This window comes from Aptenodytes patagonicus, chromosome 3, assembly GCF_965638725.1.
Source record: "Aptenodytes patagonicus chromosome 3, bAptPat1.pri.cur, whole genome shotgun sequence".
Taxonomy (NCBI): domain Eukaryota; kingdom Metazoa; phylum Chordata; class Aves; order Sphenisciformes; family Spheniscidae; genus Aptenodytes; species Aptenodytes patagonicus.
This window is the reverse complement of record NC_134951.1, coordinates 8,717,649-8,743,758: the sequence shown is the minus strand read 5'-3', so window position 1 is coordinate 8,743,758 and position 26,110 is coordinate 8,717,649. Positions and strand designations below refer to the sequence as shown.

Here is a 26,110-nt window from a genome sequence, read left to right as displayed (position 1 = left end):
TCATTCAAGAGCTCCACTGTGCTTAACTGTGCAAAAAACAGATTAAGAGAACCTCTCATTCCCAGACAGCTAAGGAAGGTGAACAACAAAGAACAGAGGAGGAGGGGACACAGTCAGATACACCCATGTATATTACGATTATATTTACTTTCTGTTTTTAAAGGTAAATAAAGTAAGAGACATCTCAGCCAAATCATCCGTTTAATAACTCATTTTTCTGCAATGCTGGGACACATTTGGGTGTTGAGGAGAGATGCTTATAGAGGGAGGTGGCCTCAGAGAGATGCTCGGAGAGAAAGAGAGCATTCAGGGCATGGAGCACACCACCTCCTCCAGGCCTCCAAGATCATTTTGTTTGTTTTGAACCTGGTTTAGCTTACTGGCAGCCTTGCCTGTGCTCACTTCAGAGAGAAGCGGTTATACTGTAGTATGTACAGTATGACTACACTGCTATTAATACACCACCGGGGAAAGGGAGGACGGCATGGTACAGTACGTGTGAAAAGACATCTTGTGCTGGCGGCATCGCCGTTGAGTCATGCCATCCTGTCTGTGGCTGTGGGGAGCAATCACTTCAGGGCTGTAAAGCCGCCACGGGCTAATCGTTATAATAAGCACTTCAGGCAGAGTCTGGCTCCCCCCATTTAGTCTTCCTCCACTTTAGATCTGTAAATATTTGTCCTGTCCACATCTATTGTTGGCACAGAGGCATCAGAAGAAAGTTCTCTTAAGCCTTTGCTTGCATATTTGGCTTTGGGCCAGCGAAAGTTAAACCCGATCATCTTAGCCTCTTACTGCCCCTGCTAATTCTTTTTTTTTTTTTTCAGTAGTAAACGATGACTCTCTTCAAGATGGGCCGGAATTTCCTGGGGGTGGGTTGGCACTCCCCCAAGGCATACGCATTTAATAGCATGTGCCGGTGCAAGTAAACAGCAGGATAGAGGGATTTTTCTTCCTTTTGTACACACTATCCAATTTGTTCCTTGGCAATTTCCCCACTCATAGGGAAGGATGGCTGTCTCTGTATACAAGCCAGAGTTTGCTTTATTTATTTTTTGCCTTCCTTCCTCTAGCTGTCTGTAGCAGGCACACCAAATTTCCAAAAATGAAGGTGTTAATACAAGTATCGCTTACTGCCCCTCCTGCAACATCTACGCCACTGTTATTTCCAAGTTACCCAAAATGAGAAAAGCAATTTGGATGAGTCAGGGAGTCTGCCCTGACTCAGACTGTTTAATGTAGGAGTGTCTCAGGGTCATGCAGATTTCTATTAATATAGGGTCAAACTTGAGTAGGGAGCTCTGGTTTGATTTGCCTATTTTTAGCAAAGTCACACCAATGTAGCAAAACCAGTCAAACTAAACCTGGCTCAGTTTGCTTTGAATTTGTGTGAACAAAACAAAAACAAAAACAAAAACAAAGCAATCATTATCTTAAGGTAATGAAACTTACTCATTTTATTCTGTGCTCAGCCAACGCGCTAGGCTTTATGTCTGTGGTGGGAAATTTTGGACAAGGTCGTCCTTTATTCTTGCAGTCCCTGACTGATAGGACCATCTAGCATCAGATGTTCTGTTTTTGCAGTGAAAAGTGCTGGAACCTAACTATTTTTGTATATCTCATACACAGGACTTTTTTCTTCACACAAAGTAAACCACAAAGACCTCTCTTGGATTCTGGTCCTTTCAAAGTCTATATGCAAGGACACTGAGAGGCTATATCATTTCTCCTTCCTACCCTCTCAGAAGGCTCTTGATGCAAGGACAAATGAAGAAAGAGTTTGGATCCAGGAGTGCTCTTTATTACCGTTAAGAATAAGAAGTTGTGAGTAAATATTCTCACTGTATCTTTTGTGATCCCACCAAGGTTTATTAGTCCTGGGTCCAACAGAATAAATCCATGTTAGAAAAAGCGACTGGCGCAAGGATTAGAACATATTAATTTTCTGGCTTCCAGGAAGGCAAATTGTCTTTAAATACAGCGAGTGAGGGGAAAAAGAAAATATATAGCAAGAATTTGAACAGAATATCTAGGCAGCTAGGGAAGCCGTGCATAGGAGAGTAGAAAATGGTTATAGGAAAGTGTGTGGTGGGAAAAACCCTGTATCCCAAGTCTCATATCTCTGGAATGGCTCAGTGAGAATTTCTCCTTGGCTGGGACAAGCTAGCATTGCTCTATTGACTTTTTCGAGGTTCAGCTGATTTACCCCAGCTTAAAATCTGACCTTTTGTGTCCAGATAGCAAGGTGGCATAGAACTGGGAGAGATCAGAGCAACACTTCCTAATCTCCATAAAGGCTTCTGAAGCAGATAAAAAGGTAGCGCTCCTGCTTTGCATTCTTTAACACTTTAGCAGAGCAGGCGGGATGTTGAAGTTGCTCTGAATGAGATCGGAACAAGGTTTAGAAGTTCTTGTAACCTTAAAAATACAGGTGACGCTGATTTGTGTTCTCTCCTGAGAGCTTAAATGATTGAGATATAAGCAACCAAACTGAGGCGTGGCCCAATGCACTTAGTCTGGTAGCGCTGTCACCACAAAGACAGAAATAAAGATCCTATCTGGGCACCAGCCTAAAAAGGTTCTATGGACTGTTAAACAAATTAGGGATCAGATAACATGTTCTCCCGGTCACTGGGACAAAGCCTGTCTGCCTCAGAGTAAAAACATACTTTTGTGCCATAGCTAGAAATGCTCACTCTCAACTTCTTGTCATGTGTGAAAATCCGTATCATTTTTATGGCTGTGCAAAGCATTACATCATCTGAAAAAAATGACAAAAATCTGTAGTTTAAATTGGCCTTCCCTCTTTATTAAGCAATACCAAGAGTCAACACAGGTCTTGGAGCTCACCCAGGGGAAGTTTGGTATTTGATTTGAACATGCACAGCGCATCTCTAAAATTCAAACTTGACATGGAGGCCAAGACAAATATATTCAGACATGCAGCCTGGACCTGCAGTCCATGTTACATGACAGCCTGATGTCATGCTCTTAGCGTGTGAAGCAGAAATCGTCCTTGCAGCATGGCAAACAAGGCCTTTCTGTTGGTTTTTTTCACTGCTAGGGCTTAATCTCTAGACGTTATATTACTAGATAAAGAACCTGGCACAGAGCTCAAGCTAATATGAGAAAATAGAATTGTATGTATGTATCCATGCATGCACCAGCTCTGAAGAATGTATATTGCTTATGTGTTTGTTTGGTGTAGATCTGATACACCTTTAGGCTGTACTACAACAGTATCTGCATCCCGGTCTTTCCCAGGGCCGTCTGTGATCTTCCTTGCTGATATGATTCTATAATTTCCTCTTCCTTCCCATCCTTCCAGTCTTACTTGCTGCAGGAAGGCTAAAAAAAAAAAAAAAAATATGGGATTGTTGGATTTCTAGTCAACAATATCCTGGGAGAAGCCGCTTTGGCTGCTCCACTGAAAAAGTTGCTACAAGATGATGTCATCTGGCAGTAGGCACCAAAACAAGACGTGGTATTGCAGCAGCTAAAAATTACAGTCTGCAATGCACCAATATTTAGGTTTCGTGGTGCTATAAAGCAGTTCCATTCAAAGCCATGCAGCTAAACTCTGTTTGAGTTCTCGCTCCTTCCGAGGTGCACTGTGCTTGTATTATCCACATAATTTGGTTTAACAGCAGTAGAAAAAATATTACACCTAAACAGAAGCAGACTGTTATATTTGTTCCAAAAATGACTTCTCTGCTTAATGCAATGTTGCAATCAAAATGCAGCTGGTTTATAAATCACTTTTTTTTAAAATCACACTACTTTCTTTTAAACCCTTGGGAAAGCACTGATGAAAGATGTATTTCTGAAACTGTTTAGCAAAATGTTAATTTGAGATTTGCTGTCTAGGAGTCCGGTGCCATAATCTCCAGAGTCAGGTGTTCAGATCTTTGCAGAAGAGGCTGTTTACGTTAAGGAAACCACCTTAGTACTAAGGGCAGATCACAGAAGAGCTTGCTGGTTCATTTGCAAGCTGTGCAAAAATTTATATGCAATTTTTTTGCCTGGAGAATTGGCTCCTAAATACCAACCATATTGGGCTTTGAAACATGTGACCGCCTCTCTAAGGCGGCTGTGAACTGCAAGTAAAAAAGTGAAGTTCCATAAGGACAGAAGGCAGTATATAATCCTCTTGCTAGAAGGTAAACACTAGGGCACACAGTGCACAAGCAAGGCAGGTGATGTTTTGACTTAAAAAGGCAAAGCACCCAAAAATTACAGAAATATGCATAGGTCAAGAATTGAACTACCAGAATTGTTACGGCTGCCTGATCCAGCAAATAATACAGTAGCTTTAGATATCCGTCCTTCACCACGTACTCAGGCTGACATTCAGGATGTGGTCCAAGCAGCAGTGCCCTATATATAAGACCAGATATCCGTCCATTAGTGACTTACCACGCTTCACTGAAGGCGGAGAAGAGGCTAATACTGCAAGTCTGCAGAGAATAGTGGTCTTACGCTCCATCCATGAAACCTGTATGGTAGGGCAGAAGGAGCTCAGAAACAGAAGTCGTGATTACACGCCACAACCTGCTTGACATGAAGTTCTCCGCTGAGCATTTTCAGAATTTAAAAACTTGCTCGTAGCAGAAGCGGAGCTTTCCCCAACATACGGGGTGTGATGGAAGAGTGAAGTGGCTGCGCGAGGCAGCAGAGATCGCTTGCGTGGTATCGTTGCAAAGCTGGTGGTCAGGAAAAGCCACAGGTGAGGGTGCTGCCTGAACACCTTCATCATGCCATGATGTGTACAAGAGAGAGCAATTACTGATGCGAAACAAGACAAAACCAAAACTGGGCTAAGCTTTTCAGCTTATCAACAAGAAAATACAGCCAATGAATGATCTCAGCAGAGACTCCGGTATCAAAGAAAGACTCGAAAAATTTGAAAGCCATCATTTGGGAGCACATCATAAGCTATAAAGCACAGGTTTATTTGGAGCATTAGCCAAGGTCATGGACATACAGGAGAAGTCTTCATCCAAATTAAGTGCGGGTAAAGACCAAGTACTGATGGTGAGGGGGTTCTTGTGAATCAAAGTCTTTAGGGCAGATCATTAAGTTGAAAGCAATAAAATGATGCCAAAAATGGTAGGTGGATTTGGTGAAAATGGTGTTTTTACTACACGGTGATACTTATTGTGCTAGGTGGGTGCTTATAATAGACAAAATAGGAAGGCAGTACATGGTGCTCTGTGTCTCTAGGATACTGCCTGAGCCCACAGACTGTGCAGAGCACGTGAGATGTCAAATAAGATGCAGAACATGCTTTCATGTGGTTTGTCCCTGTTAAAATAGAGTTATGGCTTGAGCGTGCCTGGCTGTGTCTTTAGCGATCTTTGGTCACGTGAGCAGGCAGAAGCTCACAGATACTCAGTTGTGTTAGAGAACACAGATTAGACATAACGAGAAATTTAAATTCTCTGCATCCTTTTTCTTGAAAAAGCCACAAATAAACTTGTTTTCCCAGGAGACAGATTTGTGCCCATGTCAGTTTTGAGTCAAATCAGCAGGGGGTTTTAAATTATTTGAAACTTAGCTTACTTAAGTTCATTGGGTTTATGTAATTTTCCATTTTCTTTCCTTTTTTTCCTGGCAACTGTTTGATAACATGAACAGCCAGAATACTTACAATTCTGATGAATGATTTCCAAAGGCTCAGTAGCCTGGGTGATTGCTGCCCTTGTGAGCGGGATCACTGGAACGCCCTATGCAGGCAGCCAGTAAATCTGCAGATATGTGTTTAAGCGTTAAAATGGTACACAAAACTGAGATACATTAATTCCCACAAACCTTTTTCTTTGCTGTGCAAAATGGGAAAATGGAAGCAGCAGCCTAAATGAATGGAGCTTTTACATGTTCCATAACATTGCATATTATGGATTACAGAGTAAGCCATGTTACCTGGTCAGGGAAGATCTGTTCAATTATTTTTAAAACTGATGTAGAATACCTCTGAGTGTCTGGGTGAATGATTATTTTAGACCTGGTAACTGTATCCCTCTCACATAAATTTCAGCTTCTTTGATCCAAGTTTTAGGTCAGTTCTGCCTTTCGTCTGGTTTGGCTGTCTGGATACTTGAATTTCATCTGATAGGCCTCCCCTTCAGCACGCTCCTTATGAATTTTAATTTTCCCTTTTCCTTTTATGTTTTCTCCTTAATAGCTCCCGTGTCTTTTAGCTTGGATGTAACTAAACAATACTCGGTGTTAAATAATTGGAAAGGTAGTGGTGTTCAAGAACTCCCTAGACGTCATCAAAGCTGAATTTAAATAATTCATACTAATATCTGAAAACAAAGCAATGTATTCTCAGTAGAATGAAACATTTCAGCTGTTTTGCTTCAGAAAGCAAAATGTTTCACTCTTTCATTCCATTCAACCCTGAATTGTATTTCCTTTAGTATTTTGGATAAAAGTGAACAGAACAATCTGTTATTTTTCTGCAGAAAAGCATCCTTTGTTAGTGTGGTCATGATGCGTATGTTTTGGCCATTTGATTGTTAGAAACAGATTTTTACTGACTTCATATAGTAAGTTACACATACAGGATGCAACTTTTCAGTTACATTTACTGGGATGGTAAAAGACAGTGTGACCTGTGATAGAGAGCTGTCCAGTCTACAGCAATTCCTGTGAGTTATGCAATGTATTCACCATCTCTGTCTTTGCTTTTACAGATAATAATATTACACATTTTGCTGTAGAGTCTGAAATCTTCTGGCTTTTCATTGCTGGTGTAATAATATGTTTGTTAATGTAATGCTTCACTGTTTGGTCCACTCTCAACTTCTGTTGTTTTCCACTCTGTTGTGCTATTGAGGGTATTTTTGGCAATGTTTATCTTTGTTGTTTGTGTCTATGGAGTGACTACTATTTCTAGTTGTAATATCTAGACTGGCTTAATTTACAACGTCTTTTGTTTGCAGCAGTCCTGAATGTGAAAATACTCTTGCTTTTGGAAAAACATTACGGTCCGCGCAGTCCATCCTCAGACTCCTGCTGAAGCCAATGAGAACTTTGTTGAAACAATGCAGGGACAAACCCTACACAACATCAGGCACAGCTGATCCAACAAGTCCTGGGAGCAAGGATTGGGATCCAGGTCTCTGTCCATCCCACTGACCTCCCTAATTACTACTTGCTTAGTTTTCTCCTAACTTCATCATTCTCCATTTCCAGCTACCATACAGATTCAAGTGGGAGCAGAGGGTGATGCCATTGAGTGTTTGGTTGTCCGATGATGAGAATACCATCAGAAAAGGTGAAGGACATGCATTTAAATTCAGGCTTGAGGTGGAGTTGAACTCGTGGTGCTTTTGGCAAGTGTTTATGATAGAAAAGGTGGGCAGTATCTACCAACCACCCTTTAAAAAGGATGAACCCTTCTCAAGCTTGTGTCTGTCCTTAAAATCAGATTCAAAGCTCTAATTCCAAAATGGATGGTCATGCTAAATTCTAGGAAGAGCTGAAAATTGAGGTGCATACTTGTACTTACCTTGTCCTGCTAGCTGACTATAGGCTGCACTTCACGCAGTGCACAGGCTTTCTGTATCTCACCTTCTGGAACTGCCTGTTTGTCTCCATTGCCTCTATAAGAAACTTCTGATTCTTTTTCTGTCTGTCATTTCAGTAAAACTCAAGGGGGGAGTCACTAATAGGTGATACTCATCTGGTTCTCACCCCTTTCTCTGAGATTTTTCCCCTAAAACATTTATTTTGCATTCTCCTTGCTTCTTCCCTTCACTAGCCCAAGACATGAGTGGCTTGTTAAGTAGATGAAAATAGATACAGGCACTTGGAAATTCCTATTGTTCTCCAGAGAGACGACTGTCTAATGTCCAGCAGAGCAATGCCTGAGACCCATCTGTCAAGATAACAGCTGCCACTTTTTCCATAGTTTGTTTATAAGATCACCAAGATCAAAACTTGGAGATGGAAAAGACCTATTTATAATAACAAACTGCGCTGTTAATAGCTCCTTTCCACTGTGGCTCTGAAGGTACTTTAAAGGCTTACTGAATGAAGCCTTTCAAGATACCTAAGGCAAAGTATATTAATTAATAATGTTATAGCTGGATATGCTAGTGACTCTCTTTCTGACCTTGGTGAAACCACAATTATTTCACAGGGAATAAAATGAAGGTGAGTTATACTTACACAGCTGTCTGGTGACAGAACCTATTCTTTTTGACATCCAGCTTTTTGCTCTGATCACAAATCTACACTATTCCATATTCTTGCAGGATTCTGCTCTGGAGAATAGTCCCGAGTGCATCATTCAACTTAGTTTTAAATTACTGTGATCCAGGTCTTAAACTGCTACATATATTTTTGTACTTTCATTAATATCAGGGGAACCGTGCCAGTTTACACCAATAAGGATCTGTAACACCAGGAAGGATGAACAAAATTAGGAAACAAATGTGGCAAAAGAGGAATTTCATAGCTAATATTATTTCAGAACATACTTTCAGAGTTTACAGGCAGATATTTATGACACTGCTCGGATCTGCCTTGGAGCATGTAAAACACTGTTTACATTGAAAACAATACTACAAAAATACTCCTTTTTGTGAAAGCAAGTGCATTCCTAGTAGCTTGGAAGAAAAAACTGTACATCTATAGAAAGATTTGTTCCTTCGATGAGTATATCTCACATATCTTTTAAAAAGACAGCCTAGAAAAATAATGGCATCTGAATAAGACATTCTTCCACTGGAGTGTTGCAGCAAATGATAAAGACTGCTTGGCAAACTGCTGGTTTCCTCTGATCTTAATCTTAATCTTAGGCTGAACTTCTGACAACATAATGAGGGTTACCCAATACATAACTTGTTAATATACCCTTCTCAGAGTTCATTCAAAGACTAGAAGTGGCTTTTGTCTTCTGTTACTTCTACAGCATGTTTACTGTATGTATTACTATACAGTAAGTGACTAGGTTCAGTTTTGGGCCCCTCACTACAAGAAGGACGTTGAGGTGCTGGAGCGTGTCCAGAGAAGGGCAACGAGGCTGGTGAGGGGTCTGGAGCACAAGTCTTATGAGGAGTGGCTGAGGGAACTGGGACTGTTTAGCCTGGAGAAGAGGAGGCTGAGGGGAGACCTCATCGCTCTCTACAACTACCTGAAAGGAGGTTGGAGCGAGGTGGGTGTTGGTCTCTTTTCCCAAGTAACAAGCGACAGGATGAGAGGAAATGGCCTCAAGTTGCTCCAGGGGAGGTTTAGATTGGATGTGAGGAAAAATTTCTTTCCTGAAAGAGTGGTTAAACATTGGACCAGGCTGCCCAGGGAAGTGGTTGAGTCCCCATCCCTGGAGGTATTTAAAAGACGTGTAGATGAGGCACTTAGGGACATGGTTTAGTGGGTGGTGGTGTTGGGTCGATGGTTGGACTCGATGATCTTAGAGGTCTCTTCCAACCTTAATGATTCTATGATTCTATGATTCTAGGTAGATCTAGGTAGATCTGCGGTCACTGAGACTAAAGGACCTTAGGCAACATAGTCCACAGGAAGGCATTTGGTACACAAATCAAAACCAACTTGGTTTTAAACTGCATTTTTTCACTAATCTTTGTGATCAAGTTGTTTTGGGTGGAATTAATCTCAGCTGTCTTTAGCTACCTAGAAGTCTATGGTCTGTCCATGTCAATGGAGAGGGCGCAGCATCTAGATACCTGTCCTTCTTCACTCTTGAGCAAGGGATTTGTTCCTTGAGTGAAACAGCAGTGTGTTTCACCTGATTACCATGGAAACTGTGTATATTACACTGAAGTGAGGCCCCATGGCGGCCCCAAATTGGTGCCAGTGAAGTCATGTCTCATTTTCCCACATGAAACCACAGGCGGGAGGAGACGATTCCCCAGAAATTCTCCGAATGCTTGTGAAGGGAGGGGATATTACATAATGCCAGCCAGGAAGGTTATACCACATCTCTAAAATAAGACACATTACAGGAATGTCTGACCAGTCTGGATCAAAAAGTTGGATACCCCAGATAAAAAGTGTTTGAATTCTGCATTATATATGTTTTAAGTACATATGAGATCATGATGGAACGGCAGTGTCTGCCTCTGACTTATTTAGAGTATATGTAATCTTGGCATATTGACTGTGCCTTCTTACATGGCTCAGTCAACACCCATTTTTATAAACTGTGTTTTCTTCTCTGGTTGCATCTTGTGTGTCTCTCTCTTTTTCCAAGAATGTTTTTCTTTTTCTCCTTATTTGAGAACAGAGTAGTTGCTAAGTTTTTTGCACAATGTTAGACGATTGCTGTGTTTGTCAAGATGAGTTTCAGTAAAACACTCCTCTGTGAATGAGGTATGGCCATGCTATGCGTTAAGAAAGTTGGATGTGACAAAGAACCGGGTAAACAGGGGCCTGCAGGAGAGGAAAAGCATTCATTCACAAGGGATGTGGGGAGAAATGTTATTTTTCAGTTCCAAATGCCCCAAAAGCCAACATACCATTTAACATCTTGGTGTTAAGTGGTAACACATTAAGAATATACTTTTTCCATGTTCAAATTTATTGTCTTTGGGTACGCACAGCCTCTTAATCTAGTGCCCTACTACAGATGGGTAGATTTTTCACTAGGCCGTTGCTAGCTCTAGCCAAGGGAATCTGAAGTGTTGCACTGATAAATTAAGATTTCAGCACAGATTTTATTCAGAAGGAAATGGAGGCACATACTGGAAGTCTAGATAGTTGAAAAACAAAGGATGCCCAATCTGGGAACAGCTCGTTATTAAAGCACACCTAACTGCTGATGCAGCATTGTTATATTGGGTTGGGAAGGTGTTTCTTCTGGCAGATCATTCAACATCCTCTCTCCCTGAGCAGAGGAGGAATTAACTAGTAGGGAAGCTGGTTCTTTTCTCCCCAAACCCCTCTCTCATGTGATCTCAGAGCCATGCTCAGAGCTTTCCCAAGAAATGTCTGAAGATCCTTTTCTGCTTTCTGCGGTGTTTTTCCATGCTCCCTGCACCCAGATCTGTATTCAGAAGCTTTGGTGACCTAGCTGGGGCCCTTCTTGTGCCATACACTGAAAGACAGGTGACTATCATGTTCACCTATTTCAGTGAGGTTTAACGCCCTACTGAAGTGCGTAACTTCCCAGTGGAAGGTCATCTGCACATTCATAAATGTGCTACAGGCTAAAATACCAAATCCATACCATCATTGCATAGGCAATCATAAAACAAAAATGGGGAGGGGAAGGAAATACATGTGTGCGTTGTGGCATAGGATGAGACTGAGAATGAAACCAAGAAGAAAAAAAAAGAGATTAATTGTCTTGTCCTATTATCTTGGTGCACTAGATGGCCAGAATTCTTTGGCCAAGCTCTGTTGCTTGTGTTCGGGTGGGAAATCTTGCAAAATGTCTTCTTTGTATTACAGCCGTGCTCTTGAACTGCTCTTTGTGCTTCTTGGCTGGTACCAGAGGGCAGGGACAGAAAGACCTAGCCCAGTCAGGAACATTCCCTCTCCCTCCAGAACCTGTGTTACAGGACATGGTATTTAGGGGTAGAGATGCAAGAGATGCAAAGTAGTTCTGTAGTAATATATTCTCTCTAAACCGTTGCTTTAGACATCTATTGTCCTACTCATTAGCATGCCCAGATTGACCTGATTCTGCCATGCTTATTCAAATGAAATTTGCCTTATGCTGCAGAGCGTGTATATTTTACAGCTGAACTTTGTGATGGTAACAGAATCAAACCCTAAAATAAAATGACTGTTTTAAGGCAACAGGATACCAGAGGAATTGTTTTGGTCTCCTTACAATTCATGTAGAATATGCTTATTGAGCCTCATATCTGCCTTGAGGGTAAATCTACTTTTTCTTCTCTTTTAAAAATATGCAAATCTAGAAAGCTGTTAGGACAGAATAATGCCTTTCAGTAGAGTAAACTAGACAATTGCATGTAATTTTCTTGGCTGTGAAGTCAAGCTAAGTGCAAGGCTCTTTCGTATTGTCTTGTAGTTGTACGCAACACTGATATATAGTGCATGGTAATGCATTATTGAATAGTTGTCTGTTGTGTCTTCATTGCGTGCTGTCAGCCGCATAATAAATAATTGATTGTGTTGCTCTTACTCCACATTAAAGATATATGAGTATATAATACATGAAGAAAATGAAGCAGCAAGGCTGCCTGTGTTGAAAAGATCAACCGTTACTGAAGTGCGCTGCGGTAACAGGAACTTAAGAAGTGACCACCACCACTATCCATTTCCCATTTCTGTACTTTGAGTCAGTGATTGTTTGTCATGGCAACAAATGGCACATTCAAATTGTTGCTGTTGCCTTTTTAAACAACAACAAAAAATTGTGGTAAGGAGCTGATAAGCTGCAGAGATGCACTCCCCAGTCTCTTCAACTATTATCCCTCTAGACTGAAAATTCCCTTAGAAAGATTAATCATTTTTTCTTAAGTGGCTGTAAACTGGCAGAAAAGTACAGTCTAAGTGAACAAATCCTTTTTTCCTCCTAAGGCTTTGTTTATATTAAGCAGAGGAAATGTTAGCAGGGAAAAACTGAGTTTGTGTTTACAGTGGTACTAAACCTCTGTTGTTGAACCTTTCCCTGGAAAAGCCATGCTTTCCTTCTCAGTTCAGTTGCCAAAGTCCCCGTACAGGACACAGTAAGATGGCCCACTATTCAAACATAGCGTAGGAAATGAAAGCATCCTCCAGCTCACATTCAACACTCTTTATTTCCATTACAACAATCATAATTTCTGATGAAAACAATTTCCGTCAGTAAAATTGATGAGACGCCAAATTTGTCCAGAAAAGAGTTTGCTTTGGAAGTCAAATCAAGGAAATCAGAGGTATATGCTACTTACTGCGTGGTTGTTTGGGAGGAGGCGCATGGCCAGGTATAACTAGGTTACTGGGAGCTGCTGTTACAATGAAAAGGTGTAAAACAATGAACTGCGTTTTGAGGTAATAATGAAATGGCAAATGAAGATGTAAGAGGTGTGAGATATCCAGCTTATGCAGATCTGGATTCTGATGGAATGAGCTGGAGAGCTGAGGCATGTTAGGTCCTGTAGGCATTTCCCTGAGAAGCAGAAACACAAGGCACCGACCGTATTTGCCTAGAAGAGTGTTGCCCAGATCTCTCCATTTAACAGTAAGACTTACGGGAACTGTTCTTGTTCCTGATGGGAAACCACAAGTTTTTCAGGTGTGTTAGCATGAGACTCAGCCACGAGCTAGGGGGGAACGCCACTGAACGCAGAGGGGTTGTCCTGCTTTACCACAGTATTTCAGAACTGAGTCCTGAAGAGAACTGATCTATTTTAATGCAAAATGCAAATAACACCACTGAAATCAGTGGAGTTCTTCTGGTGTAAACCAGCCTGCGGTCTGATTTGTGACTTTATGGATGTGTTTCTCCCACCACTCCTATGCAATTCTGCTGAACTCCTCCGCTTTGCTGAACTGTGTCTTCCTCTATACACTGTGAAGGTGTCAGTGTTGACACAAAGGCTGTTGTACAGTTTCCAGAAACTTCCCAATAATATATTTTCCAGACTAAAAGTGTATATTAGTAATAGTTACAAGTTGTAAATGGGGCGAAAATCAGAATTTCCAGCCTTTGTGATGTTCTTTTGACAGAACATCGACATATTTTGACATAGAAACAATATATTTTAAGGAAAAGAAGAAACACTTGAGATCAAAAATTCTTAACCCACAGCAACACTAGCTGCAGCAAATGCTGCCTCCGAGAATTCTAGGAACCAAACCGAATGACAAGTTTATAACAGCAGAGATTTATTACAAGGCATGATTGGAAAGGTGATTGCATTAAAGGGCATCAAAATATAGTCCCTGTCCTGAAGAACCTCTGGTCTACATAAAATGAAACAGGATAGTGTCCTAGAAACACCTTCTGAATATCTGCCCCTCTTTCTGCTGCCAACATATGTTCAGAAAGTAGCTGTCTTCAAGTGTATGTATTGCCTTTACATTCTGTAGGTAACCACAGTTTGAAAAAATAAGGTAACGGAATACTTTGCAGATGAATGTTGCTGTTTTTTGAAAGTCACCTATTCAATTTATCCCCTTAATACTTGTGAGGTAAGTGAATCCCATTGTACAGGATAAAAGGAGAGCAACTGGTGAAATCAAGGGATTTGTTCTGGATTAGGATCTCCGTCTTCTGATTCCCAGAATGTGTCAACGCTGCAAAGACAAATAATTCAGTAAACACTGGAGCCAGTGAAGCCTGGGATGCAATTTGGTCTACTTCATTTAGGTATGGATGGATGAGTTAATACCTCCTCACTAGGGCCCTATAAAAAGCTGGCAGTCTAGCATTTCAAATTGATGTTGTTAAGTTTTTTAACTTTTGTAAGTTAGTTGACTGAGAATGATAAACAATTCTAAGAGGTTATTGCAGTCCTAACATCTAAATCTAGGTGGGATGAATCATTCTTGGAGATACCTCTTTTTCTCCATTAACTGTAGAAGTAGCCTGGATGACAGGTTGAGACGCAGTTTCTACCTTTGAGATGGCTAACATTAGCAGTGGAATTCTACACATAAATTTTCCAGATTCAGGTACGTAAGCTTGACAGGCTATCTACGGAGGGCCTTCGGTGTTCTCTCTCTCCATCCATCTTTTGTACAGATAATGGTTTGGGTGTGGTTCGTGGCATGGTTTTGTTGGGACCATAGGTGTAAGTTAGGTGTCCAAATAGCTGGGCTGGCCCTGTGGATTTGTGTTACGTGGTTGGTTGAATTCCCAGCTGAATCATTCTCAGATGAAGGAACCCTCTGGTAAAAAGAAACTTAGACTGTGGTCCAGCTGCAGCGTTCATGTCTGACCTCTCCTCAATAATACCGGTTCTCTGATAACAGATAAAGATTGAGCCTTTCTCTTGGTAGAAGCACTTACAGGATCTTCTTCCTACGCAGATTTCTTTTCATTGCATGCATAGGGTCTTTATGTCAGTATGAACCTTAGTCCTCTGTCAAACTTGGTTGAAATTGGCTAAAAGATTCAAAAGTTATTAGGCAAGTACAGACAGTGTCATTAGCCCTCTCCCCTTAGGAAACAGACTTCAATGGTGTGATCTTAGCTGAGGTTGACTGACCTCAGTTAATTCATGTTAAAAGAGTGTTAAAGCATGTTAAAACACAGCTATGTTTTAATAAGAAATAATAGCTTGTGTTAAATCTAGACTGAAGTTTTGTTTTCACTGCTGTTTTAGCCCAAATGGCACTCTATTTTTGGCAGTTTAGATGGATCCCTAGTCATGTTCCTTAACAAAATGATTTGTTTACTCTTTGGTCTTCAGCTTCAATGAGCTGAACTTCAATGATTCAGCAGGACCCATGATCTGAAACATCTCCTTTTCTACAGCCACCTAATTTTTAAAACCTAGATATTAATTAGGACACCTTGTAGATCAGAATGTTTTCAAATCCGCACAATATTCTGATAACTGAGTTTGTACAATTATTTTAATACAATGATTGCTACCTTTCAGAATCAAATGTAAGGTTATTATAACAAGTAAGCATATAGGCATCTAGTTGTCCTTGCTCAGTCAAAACTCTTATTGATTGTTCTGACTTTGCAAAACAATGTCGTTGCTCAGTTCCAGACTGTGGGTTTTTTTCTCCTTGTTGTTAGCTAGATAAATAAAGGTGCTAGCAGGCCAAAGATGGGCATCCGTCCTTGTTGAAGAATATTAACCAAATCAATTTTTTCACAAAAAGGAAATCAATTGATGCATTAGCAAAAGAGGAAATAAAATATTATGCTGTTTTAGCTCCCAGGAGCCTGAATAGTCGACTCTAACTTTCAGAAATAGAGAGATAAAAAAGATCTAAAGTTCAGATCTAAATCCGGATCGGAACTTCTCCAGGGCACATGGGGACTCTGACTCATTTCTAAACTAGATGTGCATTTAAAGGGCAGTCATATAAGAATTGACCCTTCTGCCAGAGCTTCAGCGAACGTGGACACATCTGACTCTTTGAATCTCAGTTTGTCCTCCGAAAGCAATAAGGTGATGACAGAGGAGGTTACATTTCTGAATTCATCACCTGATGAATTTTCAGCCGTTGCTGAAAATAGGATGTTGCTGTAAACATAGGAGAAGCAGCCTGTTTTCTTCTACAAGGCCTAACACATCTTCTATAGGCTTTCGATGGTGAAATGGGAGTCAGTTTTTATATGATAGATATTAGACTAGCAAGCTCATGGGCAGATGGAAACCTTATTTTAAATGGGAAACATTGTCCAGTAGCTGTTGTCAGGATCTCTAAAGAGTTAATTCTGGTTCTGCCGCCGGTTTGATGTGTAGTATTTAGTAAACCATCAGAACTTTAAGTATTTTAATAGGATTTAGTTACAAAATGAAGTGAAAGCATACTAAAGTGTTGTGGAACTTTGCATCTGAATCTGAACTTCCAGACTGAGGCTATTTTATAATAAATATCTTCTTCTACCTCCTTGGGCTGCTGTGAAGAATAATTAATGTTTGCATACTGCTTTGAACATGCAGACTGTAATGACAGTACTAAGTTTTGATATTAAAACTATTAAATATTGGGATTCTGTAATAGTCTCCTTCCATTTGATAGAATCATAAGGTTTTATGATGTGTTTAAAAATAAAATTGCTATGAGGGAGGACTGCCATTTAAATTTAAGATCAAATACTTCAAAAAGGATTATATGATATGCCTGAGAGTTCTCCCCGAGCTGCTTCTCCCTGCCTGCCCTCCTCCGTATGCAGGCTGGTTCTCTACATTACAAATGAACCCGTGTTTGTCTGTAACTAGAAAGCCTTGTGCAGGCAGCTGGTGCGACTTCCCAGCTTGCGTGGAGGGGGTTTAGGGATATCACTGAGCTGATATATTGCATAACATGTGTATGCACTTGGATTGGAGCATACATAAAATGCTTCACTATTATACAATGAAAAACTTAAGGAATATGACAAGCACTAATGGTGAAGGTTATGAAACACACCTTGTGGGCAGGTTACGCCATAATTTTCCTCTTAAGGCCTTATACACATGCATACGCGTCTCTGAAGTACCAACTGTGACAAATGTTGGACTTGGTCAACAGCTAATTTGCCATAATATGGCATTTGGTTTTAATATTGATGTAAAATACTTAGACACAGAACCCCACTGGAACAATCAAGTACTGTATACTCATTATTGCAAGTCCAGAATGCCATCACCACTGATTTAACTACTAATGAACTTGGAGACACCTATGTCTGAGCTAGTTGTTTGGACTTCCCTTATATTCATTGCAAAGAAGTAGGCACTGATTGATAGGATGCAATGCATTATGTCCGGATGCAATGCATTATGTCCTAATGTAGATCCCTAGATTTGGTTAGATGAATTGCCCCCTGAAAGTTCATTTTTCTCTGACTTGATTATAGAGGGAAGCAGAGTAATTAGCTCAAAAGTAGCTGGCTACATCTTGGAAGCATAAAGGTTGGTAAGATGAATCCTACCCTTTTCGTCTTCATTTTTCATTCTGGCACATCTCTTCATATTTACCTTTGATTCATAACACAGAGTTTTTAAGCAAGCAAAATATGCCCTTTTTTTGTTGTTTGGGCAATAACTGATGGTTTTCACTGAACAATAAAACTTGTGTATCAAGCTGGTCTATTAATTGCTTTAATGAAAAGAAACTAGTAAGACTGTATTTTTCATATTGGATCATAAAGGCAGTATTTCTCAGCATTTTCTGTCAAAGCTGTGCTTGATAAGGTTGTTTTCAACCAGAAACTTTCTCAGATATTTGCTTATTAATGAACTTTTCTTTGTACAGCACCTTGCACAGGAGGGTCATGGTGTATGCCCAGAACACTGGCACTACAGCATTACGAAGAAAGGATTTACTCTAATACATAAGTATCAGCCCAACCTTGCAATATCCAGAGTATAGTATTTTGAAAGAGCAATTACCGGGTACTTTTAAGTTGAAAGCTGCCATAATTACTCACTGTTTGAAAAGAGAATGAGAATACTTAATCATGGAGTGCTCTGTGAAGGTTTATCCATTTGCTGTAGAATCTGGGCGTGTGTTCATAATATATGGGTTGAAACAGTGTTGTGCCCATCAGAAGGAATGAGTGAAGTGTTCCTGTGACTGTCTCTTGCGGCTGAATGAAAATATAAAGAACGAGGGTAGTAGAGTATTCCAATAAATGTCCTTGCTATTTTCATATTTTTAAATGCAGAGCCTGTTCTGTTCTTTCTGTATGAGGAGGAGACTCATGCAGTTGTAATGTTGTGTAGAAGTTTCACATATGTGGTGTGGAATGGCCACGTTTGTGTAATGCACAGTATTCTAGTACTCCTGAGTAAATCAAGTAGGGAAGGTAACAGTCCAAGGTACCAAATATTCCTTCTAGGTATTCTGGTATAAATTTGCAGGAACAAGTCAAAGGAGCTGCTCTGTACTTGCAGATGTTTAAATGGCAGCAAATTTGGCTCAAGAGTTCCCAAACGTGAATCTACATCCCCGCCCTTTGAGGTGGGTGGAAAGCTCCCGTTGATGGTGGTGAGCTTTGGGCCACACAGAGCTACAGCCCCCTGGTTACCCGACATGTACTCCGCAAGGACTATTCCCTTGAGTTAGTTACGCTGTTAAAAGAACACCTTAAAATAAATGGTAGGTGTTTAATGAGAAGTAAACCTACTCAAATTTATGTTAAATTTGGTCTTTGTCTGTAGGGTTGTTTTAGGGAGCTTTTTTGTGTTTAGGAGCAGGCCCGGATCAGGCACCTGTGTTGGGATTCTCTCTTCTGCTGCTTCCCACTTGTTCCTTGCTGCTTTTATCTACTTAGCCGGGAAGCTCCACTGTGCGAGCAGCAGCTCTTCTGCATGTCTGTGCAACGTTTGGTACGATATGAGTTATAACCTATTGCGTTAAGAATAGTAAGAAGAATATATTTCTATTTTAGAGCCTAAATTACTAGAAGGCAAAGGTAACAATATGGTACCACTGCGTTTGACTCTCCTGCCTTACCTGTTTTGGATGAGGCTTCAAAGTGAAAATAGAAATGAGCAGCTGATGTGACCAAGACATTAATTTCTCACTCCTTCCCTCCCCCCCAGCGCTTGAATTTAGATGTAGCTCAGATTGAAACTGTGTGTCTTGTTTTGGCAGGAATGCTACAGAATGGGAAGAAGTTTGATTCCTCCAGAGACAGAAACAAGCCTTTCAGGTTCAAGATTGGCAGGCAAGAAGTCATTAAAGGATTTGAAGAAGGCGTTACACAGGTACAAAGAAATGATTCTGGCTGAACTTCAAGCCGGTTGAAGGGTGCATGAGCACAGCAATGTCCGGTGCAATGGTGACAAGACCAAGTGGAAATCGCAGTGTAAGGATACGGAGCGGTTTTCTGAAAGCGTGGTCCATTCGAGCACAGTATTTCCTGTAGTTCTCCTCCGTCCGTTCAGGGACATCCCCTACTCATGAGGCTTTCCACGTGGTATGCGTTTGGGAGGGGAGAGGTGAAGTCCCCTCCCTGGGTGCCAATGTACCACATAAGCCCCGTCCCTTTCCCATGGGCAGCTCCAGAAATAGACAACAGTGGCCTCTAAAATGTTCCAGGTGGCCGTGTTTTATGGAGTGGCCTCTATTCAGCTACTCCATAAAAGTCCAAGCCATTTTTGATGACACCCATGACCGAGCTACAGATTTCGACCCTTACTGAATAAGGTACCAAACTGCACTGTTAAATTTTTATGACTTCAGGCTCCCAGCCACAAAACTTAACATTCACTGACCAACCCTATGCTGAGAAAAAGAAAACTGCCCTCCATTAATTACAGTTTGAGTGCCAACACAGTAGAACCCTGAAAGAGCCACACAACGGAATTCATTGCCAACTCTTGCTTTTTGTCCGCAGCGTTGTGAGGGCCCACCACATGAGGAGTGCAATCAGGCCGCTCAAGTGCAAGATCAGGGTGCAAATTCCTTGTGACTCCCCATTTTTGGGGTCCTAGAGCTCAGCGTAGGAGGAAACTGCTCAAATATGATTACAGGAATAACTGTAACAGGAACAACTTCTTAGGCTTAAATAGAGAGAAAGGAAGAATGCAAAAGGAGAAACAATCCACTGAGGAACCATGCTTTTCCAGAGAGGGAGGGAAGAGAAAATGGTTTCCAGCCCTATGGAGAAAGCAGTGCAAGCATTCCCTTCTCTCCAGCCAGAGAAGGAGAAGTCCATTTGAGGAATCTTAGACTCTCTGAAAAATACCCACCTTCCTCTCAAGGATTTGAGTTGGACTCTTTATTACTTGCTTTGTTTCTACAGGTGTGCTGTAGAAACCAGAAGCCAGTGCAGATAAAGCGGTGGCAACAAGTGCTGGGTGAAGCAGTTTATCCCTTCCTTGACTGCTCTCGCTCCCTGACTCCTGTCCCTTAATTAATAAGTGGCCGAAAGCCATTCCAGTGATGAGTGTGGCGACACGCTGCCCTCCTGCTCCTCCTAGTGGATCGCTGACTGAAGTCGAGCTTGTGGCTGTCTCCTTCCACCCCAGGGTTTTGAGGGGTTTGGGGGGTGTGATTGACACAAAGCACTTGGAAAAAGGCAGTTCACTATGTCTAGCATGCGGATTTTTTCAAACCTTGGTTTAATTGACTGTCGGATGACAGCAGCGTCTGCATTTCTCTGGTCAACTTCTGACAGTTCAAGGTTGCCTCATGCCTAAAACCTGCGCATGACTTACCAGCTGTCTGGCTTGCAGGGACCCGCCAGAGCAGCAGACAGCCCGCCCCACACAAATCCCTGCAGGGCCCAGGGGAGGTCATCTGCTCTTATGCCCCCAGCCCCATGATATCAATACTCCCGGAATGTGGGAAAGTTCATATTCACATTTTTCTTCTACCTAAAGTGATCAAAGCTCTAGCTTTGGCATATTTTATAGGACCTGAAAAAAATTCAACAGGAGGTATCGCGTAATCTGTAGTCCCGTGATGTGCCTGATCTTGGGAGAGAGATCTGGGTTAAAATCACTGCTTCAGATCAGGGATTGTTTCTTGGCCAATGAATATTCAATCACCAGTGTATGGTGCATGAATAGCAGTGTGAGAGTGCTCCACCCCAAAATACTCTGTTGGAAGAGCAGGGATTTGATTCTTGATACCCCAAAATTTCAGTGAGCACTGTTACCTCCAGAGCTCATCTGGAGTGAGGGAAATCGGCACTTCTGTCCCTCCCAGGGGCAAGGGCTCTCTGCCAGAATAAGCAGCACCTGAGGTGAGATGTCTGCCCTCGGGCTTTGGGCTGAGTTTAGGGAAATAAGTACCTCTTTTAAGTAGGATTGCATCAGTGTTTGCTTTGCACCTGCCCAACAGCAGAAAGTTGGGTGTCTACAGCTTTAGCGTTTGAGCAATGGTTTTGAAGTCGTCCCTGGTGGTGCTCGACGCTTTTCAGAAGCTGAACTTACTGAACTGCGTTTCGGCACTGATGTCTCATGAATACAAAGCTCCGGTCCTATCTGTTACTGAGAGCCTTTTCCTAACGCCTGCTGATGGTGTTACACGTACCCTGCTCTCCGCAGAAGGAACTCACACCTCCTACAGCTGGCTCCGGCGTAGGCAGTATGGACCAAAGTATGCATTAAAAAGCCTCTGTGTGACTCCCAGACTGGCTCTGGCAATTTAAATAACTGCCGTGAGAAGCCAGAGGAGTCAGGAGACCTTCATCTGAACTGTTTGTGGCAGCTTCAGCTTGAAACTGAAAGATGAATCTGATGGTCCCAACTCTCCTCGGTTACGTAAATCTGCCACGTAGTGATTTGTTCTTTATTTTCCTCCTAATACTGTTTTTTTGTCTTCTCTTTTTCTTTCTCCAACATCCAAAACCCAGATGAGCTTAGGACAAAGAGCAAAGTTGACCTGCACACCTGAGATGGCCTATGGCGCCACAGGCCACCCTGGGGTCATCCCTCCCAACGCTACTCTCCTCTTTGATGTGGAGCTTCTCAGGTTAGAGTGAATCTTCTCGAGGGAGTTGGCTGGAGACATCTGTTAATAACCATCCGTTCTTTCTCACCGTGCCAGCAGCGGGAGAAATCTTCACTGGAATCCCAATCTTCCCTGCTCAAGCTGTCCTGTCAACAGCGCCTGCCGTTCGGTTTCTTACACCTTCCTTCTCTTTTTTAACTTTGTGGTGTCCGTATTTGCCTTTCATTAGAAGCTTTGCTTTGGGAAAAATGTCTACCGTTGTAACATTTTCAAGTTGTACATTTTATTTAAATTGCATGTAAGAAGAATTCACAGTGATGATTGAAAATATATATAAATATAAATATATATATATTCCTTATTGAAAAACCACTGCCTTACTGTACACTTAAACCAAGAAAAAAAAAAACACAAAAGGTGCTCAAAAAAAAAAAAAAATCCAATGTACGCCTTGTACATGAACGGGCATTAGCCAAACAGAGTTACCTGCGCTGCCACTTTTCTCAACTTGTACGTTCTGCTTGCTGCTGTTTTAAAAAATACTGTCTCATTTAAGATTTAAAAGTATATATATAAAACAATAAAATATTGATACTTTACAGTTTCTTTTTCCTGTTTTTCTCCTCTGGCCACTGGAATTCTTTTTGGTGTATAAGAAGTTCTTCAAACAATCATCAACCCATTTTTTGTTAACTATTTCTCTTCTTATATGAAATACACATAATTCCATGCACTGCTTCTGTTGTAGATGGCCCAGTGGAAGATCTCTGGGGGACCAGAGGTACCAGGAACGTGCAAGTAAGGGCTGCTGGGACAGAGAGGTTTCCTGACTCTCCATCTCCTCTGCCCTGCTGGTGGCCCCTCAACTCTGGCCAAAATTTGGCTGCTGAAGAGATGGAAAGTGATGCTTCTCAAAGATATGCAGTGCTGGTCCAATTCTATGCCTTTACAACAGTAAAACTAGTGTAAAATTTTCTCCTGGAGCTGAGAAAGGCCAGAGAAGAGCAGAAGTATGTGCATCCACCTTAGAAAACAAACCTGAACCGTGGGGTGATGTGGCCACTGATCACACTGGGTTCTTTTAGGCTGCACCTCCTGATGCTGTTTACATAGCCTGCAAACTTGCATTGTGCGCTGGGCTCCTGGCACTCATGACTGAGCAATATTTGTTTCATTTGTTGGTTATATGAATTCACGAAATGCTGGTTCCTCCTCTGGAGGCGGGAAGATGCGTAGACTGTCATTTACCCGGTTTTAGGAGCAGGACCTGATCAGCGATGCTGCCTCTTTGCTGTTATTTTGCTTTGCCTAAACTTGATTTCTCCCCTCTGCTGTAGGAAAAAAGAGCATCACTGGGGCACGATGTTATTTTTGTTTAACTTGACTATAAACTATTTGCATGGTTTTCAACTAATGGATTTTTTGAAGGAAGCATTTCAAGCAGGTGGTGAGCCATTTCCTTGTGTGAGTGTGTAAGGAGAACACACCCAGCACAAGCAGAAAGACCGCAAAGCTACGTAGGTGTCTCCAGACGATACCTCCTGGAGACGAGAGAGAAAAGGAGCACAGAAAAGCAAGACTGGCAATCTGGCCAGTGACTGCAGCTCGCGCTCTTCTTTCTCTAGATGTTCATTTTACCCACAAAGCTGCATTTGAGTTTGTTAATTAATAAGCCCATAAACCCCATCTCTTACAGACTGCTATTCACCGAGGGTTGGTGGAGTAAATGTTTTTCTTGCTCCCCTCTCTGTAAAGAAACGAAAGGCCTTTCGGGACCCTTTTTTTGGTGGAGATCTGGCATCACTGCAGCAGTGAGGTTACACATCCACGTTTCACTAACAGTTCTTTTATTTAGGACAGGCTAAGTTCCTGTTAAAAAATAGGAAATTGGACCTGCCAGGGTCTGATGCCCACTAGCTCTCCCAAATCCTTTTTAAGGGCCCCGGTCTCCTTTGCCACTGCCCCGGCCTCTGTCCCTGGTCTTGATTTCAGCTCTGGGTTACAGAGCGCAGGCTGTATTGCGGCAGTTGCAGCCGTGAGCTCCTATAGATGTCTTGGTTAAACGTAACGTAGCCCCGTTGCGCCTGTCAAGCACAGGTCGACTCAGCACATTGGTCTAAAGCTGCTCCTACTGATGGCCCAGTTTAAGTTAGTTACTCATTAAAAAAAAGAAAAAACAACGTAAAGGACCTGGTTTGGGACCTTTCTTGAGTGCCTCGAAAGTGAACAGCGATGCGAAGGATTGGCTCGGCGTACCCAGAATGGCCGCACGTTCCCTCCATCATCTCTTGGTCCTGCTGTTGGCAAGCTTCTGCTGCATCTAAAGCAGTAGGTAGGGCACCGCTCTGCCGCTCGGCTTCTGGTAGGTTTCTTACCAGTGAAAAACGTGTTCCTGCAGGGCTTTAAGAGCTGATCATATTCAGTCTTATCATCTCCATCTGCAGAGCTGCCGTGCACTTCCCTTTTGCCCTCAGCAGTACAACGCGGCCATTACCGAGTCTGTAAAATCCTTATTACAGCTGGTTGATGAAGCTCTCTCCCTCATCACCCTTTCTCTGCAGAGACCTTTGTTGGAAGCAGAGATTATTACATTTTTCATGCCAATTTCATTTAAAAAAATCTGAATGGAAAACTAATTGTGCTTTGTGATACTTAGGGAAATTAAGTCTTCAAGGAAATGTAATCTTCAGCTCTTTATTTGACTGCAAATGCGTTAATTTATTTAATTGTATCATCGATCAACACGGTACATATAATTATTACCACTATATAATGGATTGGGAAAAATTTACTGTCGTTGCCTGTGTAATCAGATAGGCTCTTGTTACTAATTTCTAAACAGCATCGATGGAAAAAAATGACCTTCCAGGCTTAATTTCATGCCCTACTTCCTGAAAAATTAAATGGGAAGTGAGCACACACAAAAACCAGCACAGATGCAGAGTACGAGGCTGGTAACATCTGCCTTATTTGCTGCCCCCTCTGCCATTCATATAACTGAACTCATTTCCCTGTCCTTTGATATTACATTTCAAACAAAATCTTGAGCAGACCTCATCAAAACAATCCTCCAGGCGTTCAATTTCCATTCCCTCTGTCTTGCAGGTACAAATTATTATTTCATTTTACATGTGCAGGGACACTGAAAGCCCTGAACAGGCACTAGAAGAAGAAGTATGAAATGGAATATTTAATGAAAGGCAGCAGCTGAGCTCTCCGAGAAATCAAAAGCTGCTGATCTTGAGGATTCATTGAAGGAATTTTTATTAATCTTATTACCCTAAAGAATTGCTTTTTATATATGTTTTTCAAACAGCATCAAATCCTCGTCAAAACAGATGCCGTAGTGCAAGCACCATGCTCCCCGCTATTGACAGAAGCAATGCGGTATTTGCATATGATTTTAAACAAAGCTGGCAGAATGTGGCACCATTATTAGCACTTTGGTATTTTATTATCAGTATTTATTATTTATTAGTAGCGTAAATCCAGCATGGTAACAAGCACCTCCAGTTCCCGTTACACCAGGGGCCTTCTAAATGCCCAGCAACTGCTGTAAACGGCCCCAGTTACCCTAGCGTTTGGCACGTGTGTGTACGTACACGGCATATACATAAGGCATACATACACACACAGGGGGGGCAGTCTGTAACCTTTAAACACCTATGGATGTTCACATAGGGGCAAGACCTCCAATAGGATTTGGATTTTGGACCAATCCAATAGGATTCATTTACAAATTTTTAAGGCAAGCTGGTTTTTGCCTGAGAAACTTAAGTTTGTATTGATCTGATGGGCAGGACCTGAAAACCCACGAGGAGTAGGAGGAATAACCGCTCACCTAAGGACAGCGACAGCAGATGACAGCTGCTTTGCATTTAATATACATGCAGCACAGCTGCACCCGCCAGGAGGAGCGGTACAGGGCTGGGCAAGCGGGAAAGCCGGCAATGACATCGCGGCAGAGGTTTACGCATCCGTAGTTGGGGGAGGCGGCCCCAGCTGCTAACGGGCTCAAAGTCTCCCATCGCCTGCTGCTGACCTCGGGGACGGCTCACTGGGGCCTGCAAGGCTTCCTGCTGCAAAACGCCGCGTCAATTTTAAGGGT

General features: G+C 41.8%; 1 protein-coding gene across 1 annotated transcript in view; it reads left to right on the top strand.

The window, feature by feature from the left end:
* Nucleotides 1-22,601, top strand: part of FKBP1B (FKBP prolyl isomerase 1B) — a 47,909-nt gene extending 25,308 nt beyond the window's left edge. The window contains exons 3-4 of the mRNA XM_076335421.1: nt 19,195-19,307; nt 21,905-22,601. Of these exons, the coding sequence (XP_076191536.1) occupies nt 19,195-19,307; nt 21,905-22,033 (242 nt within the window). The 3' untranslated portion in view covers nt 22,034-22,601. The remainder of the gene's footprint in view (nt 1-19,194; nt 19,308-21,904) is intronic.
* The last annotated feature ends 3,509 nt before the right edge of the window (nt 22,602-26,110 follow it).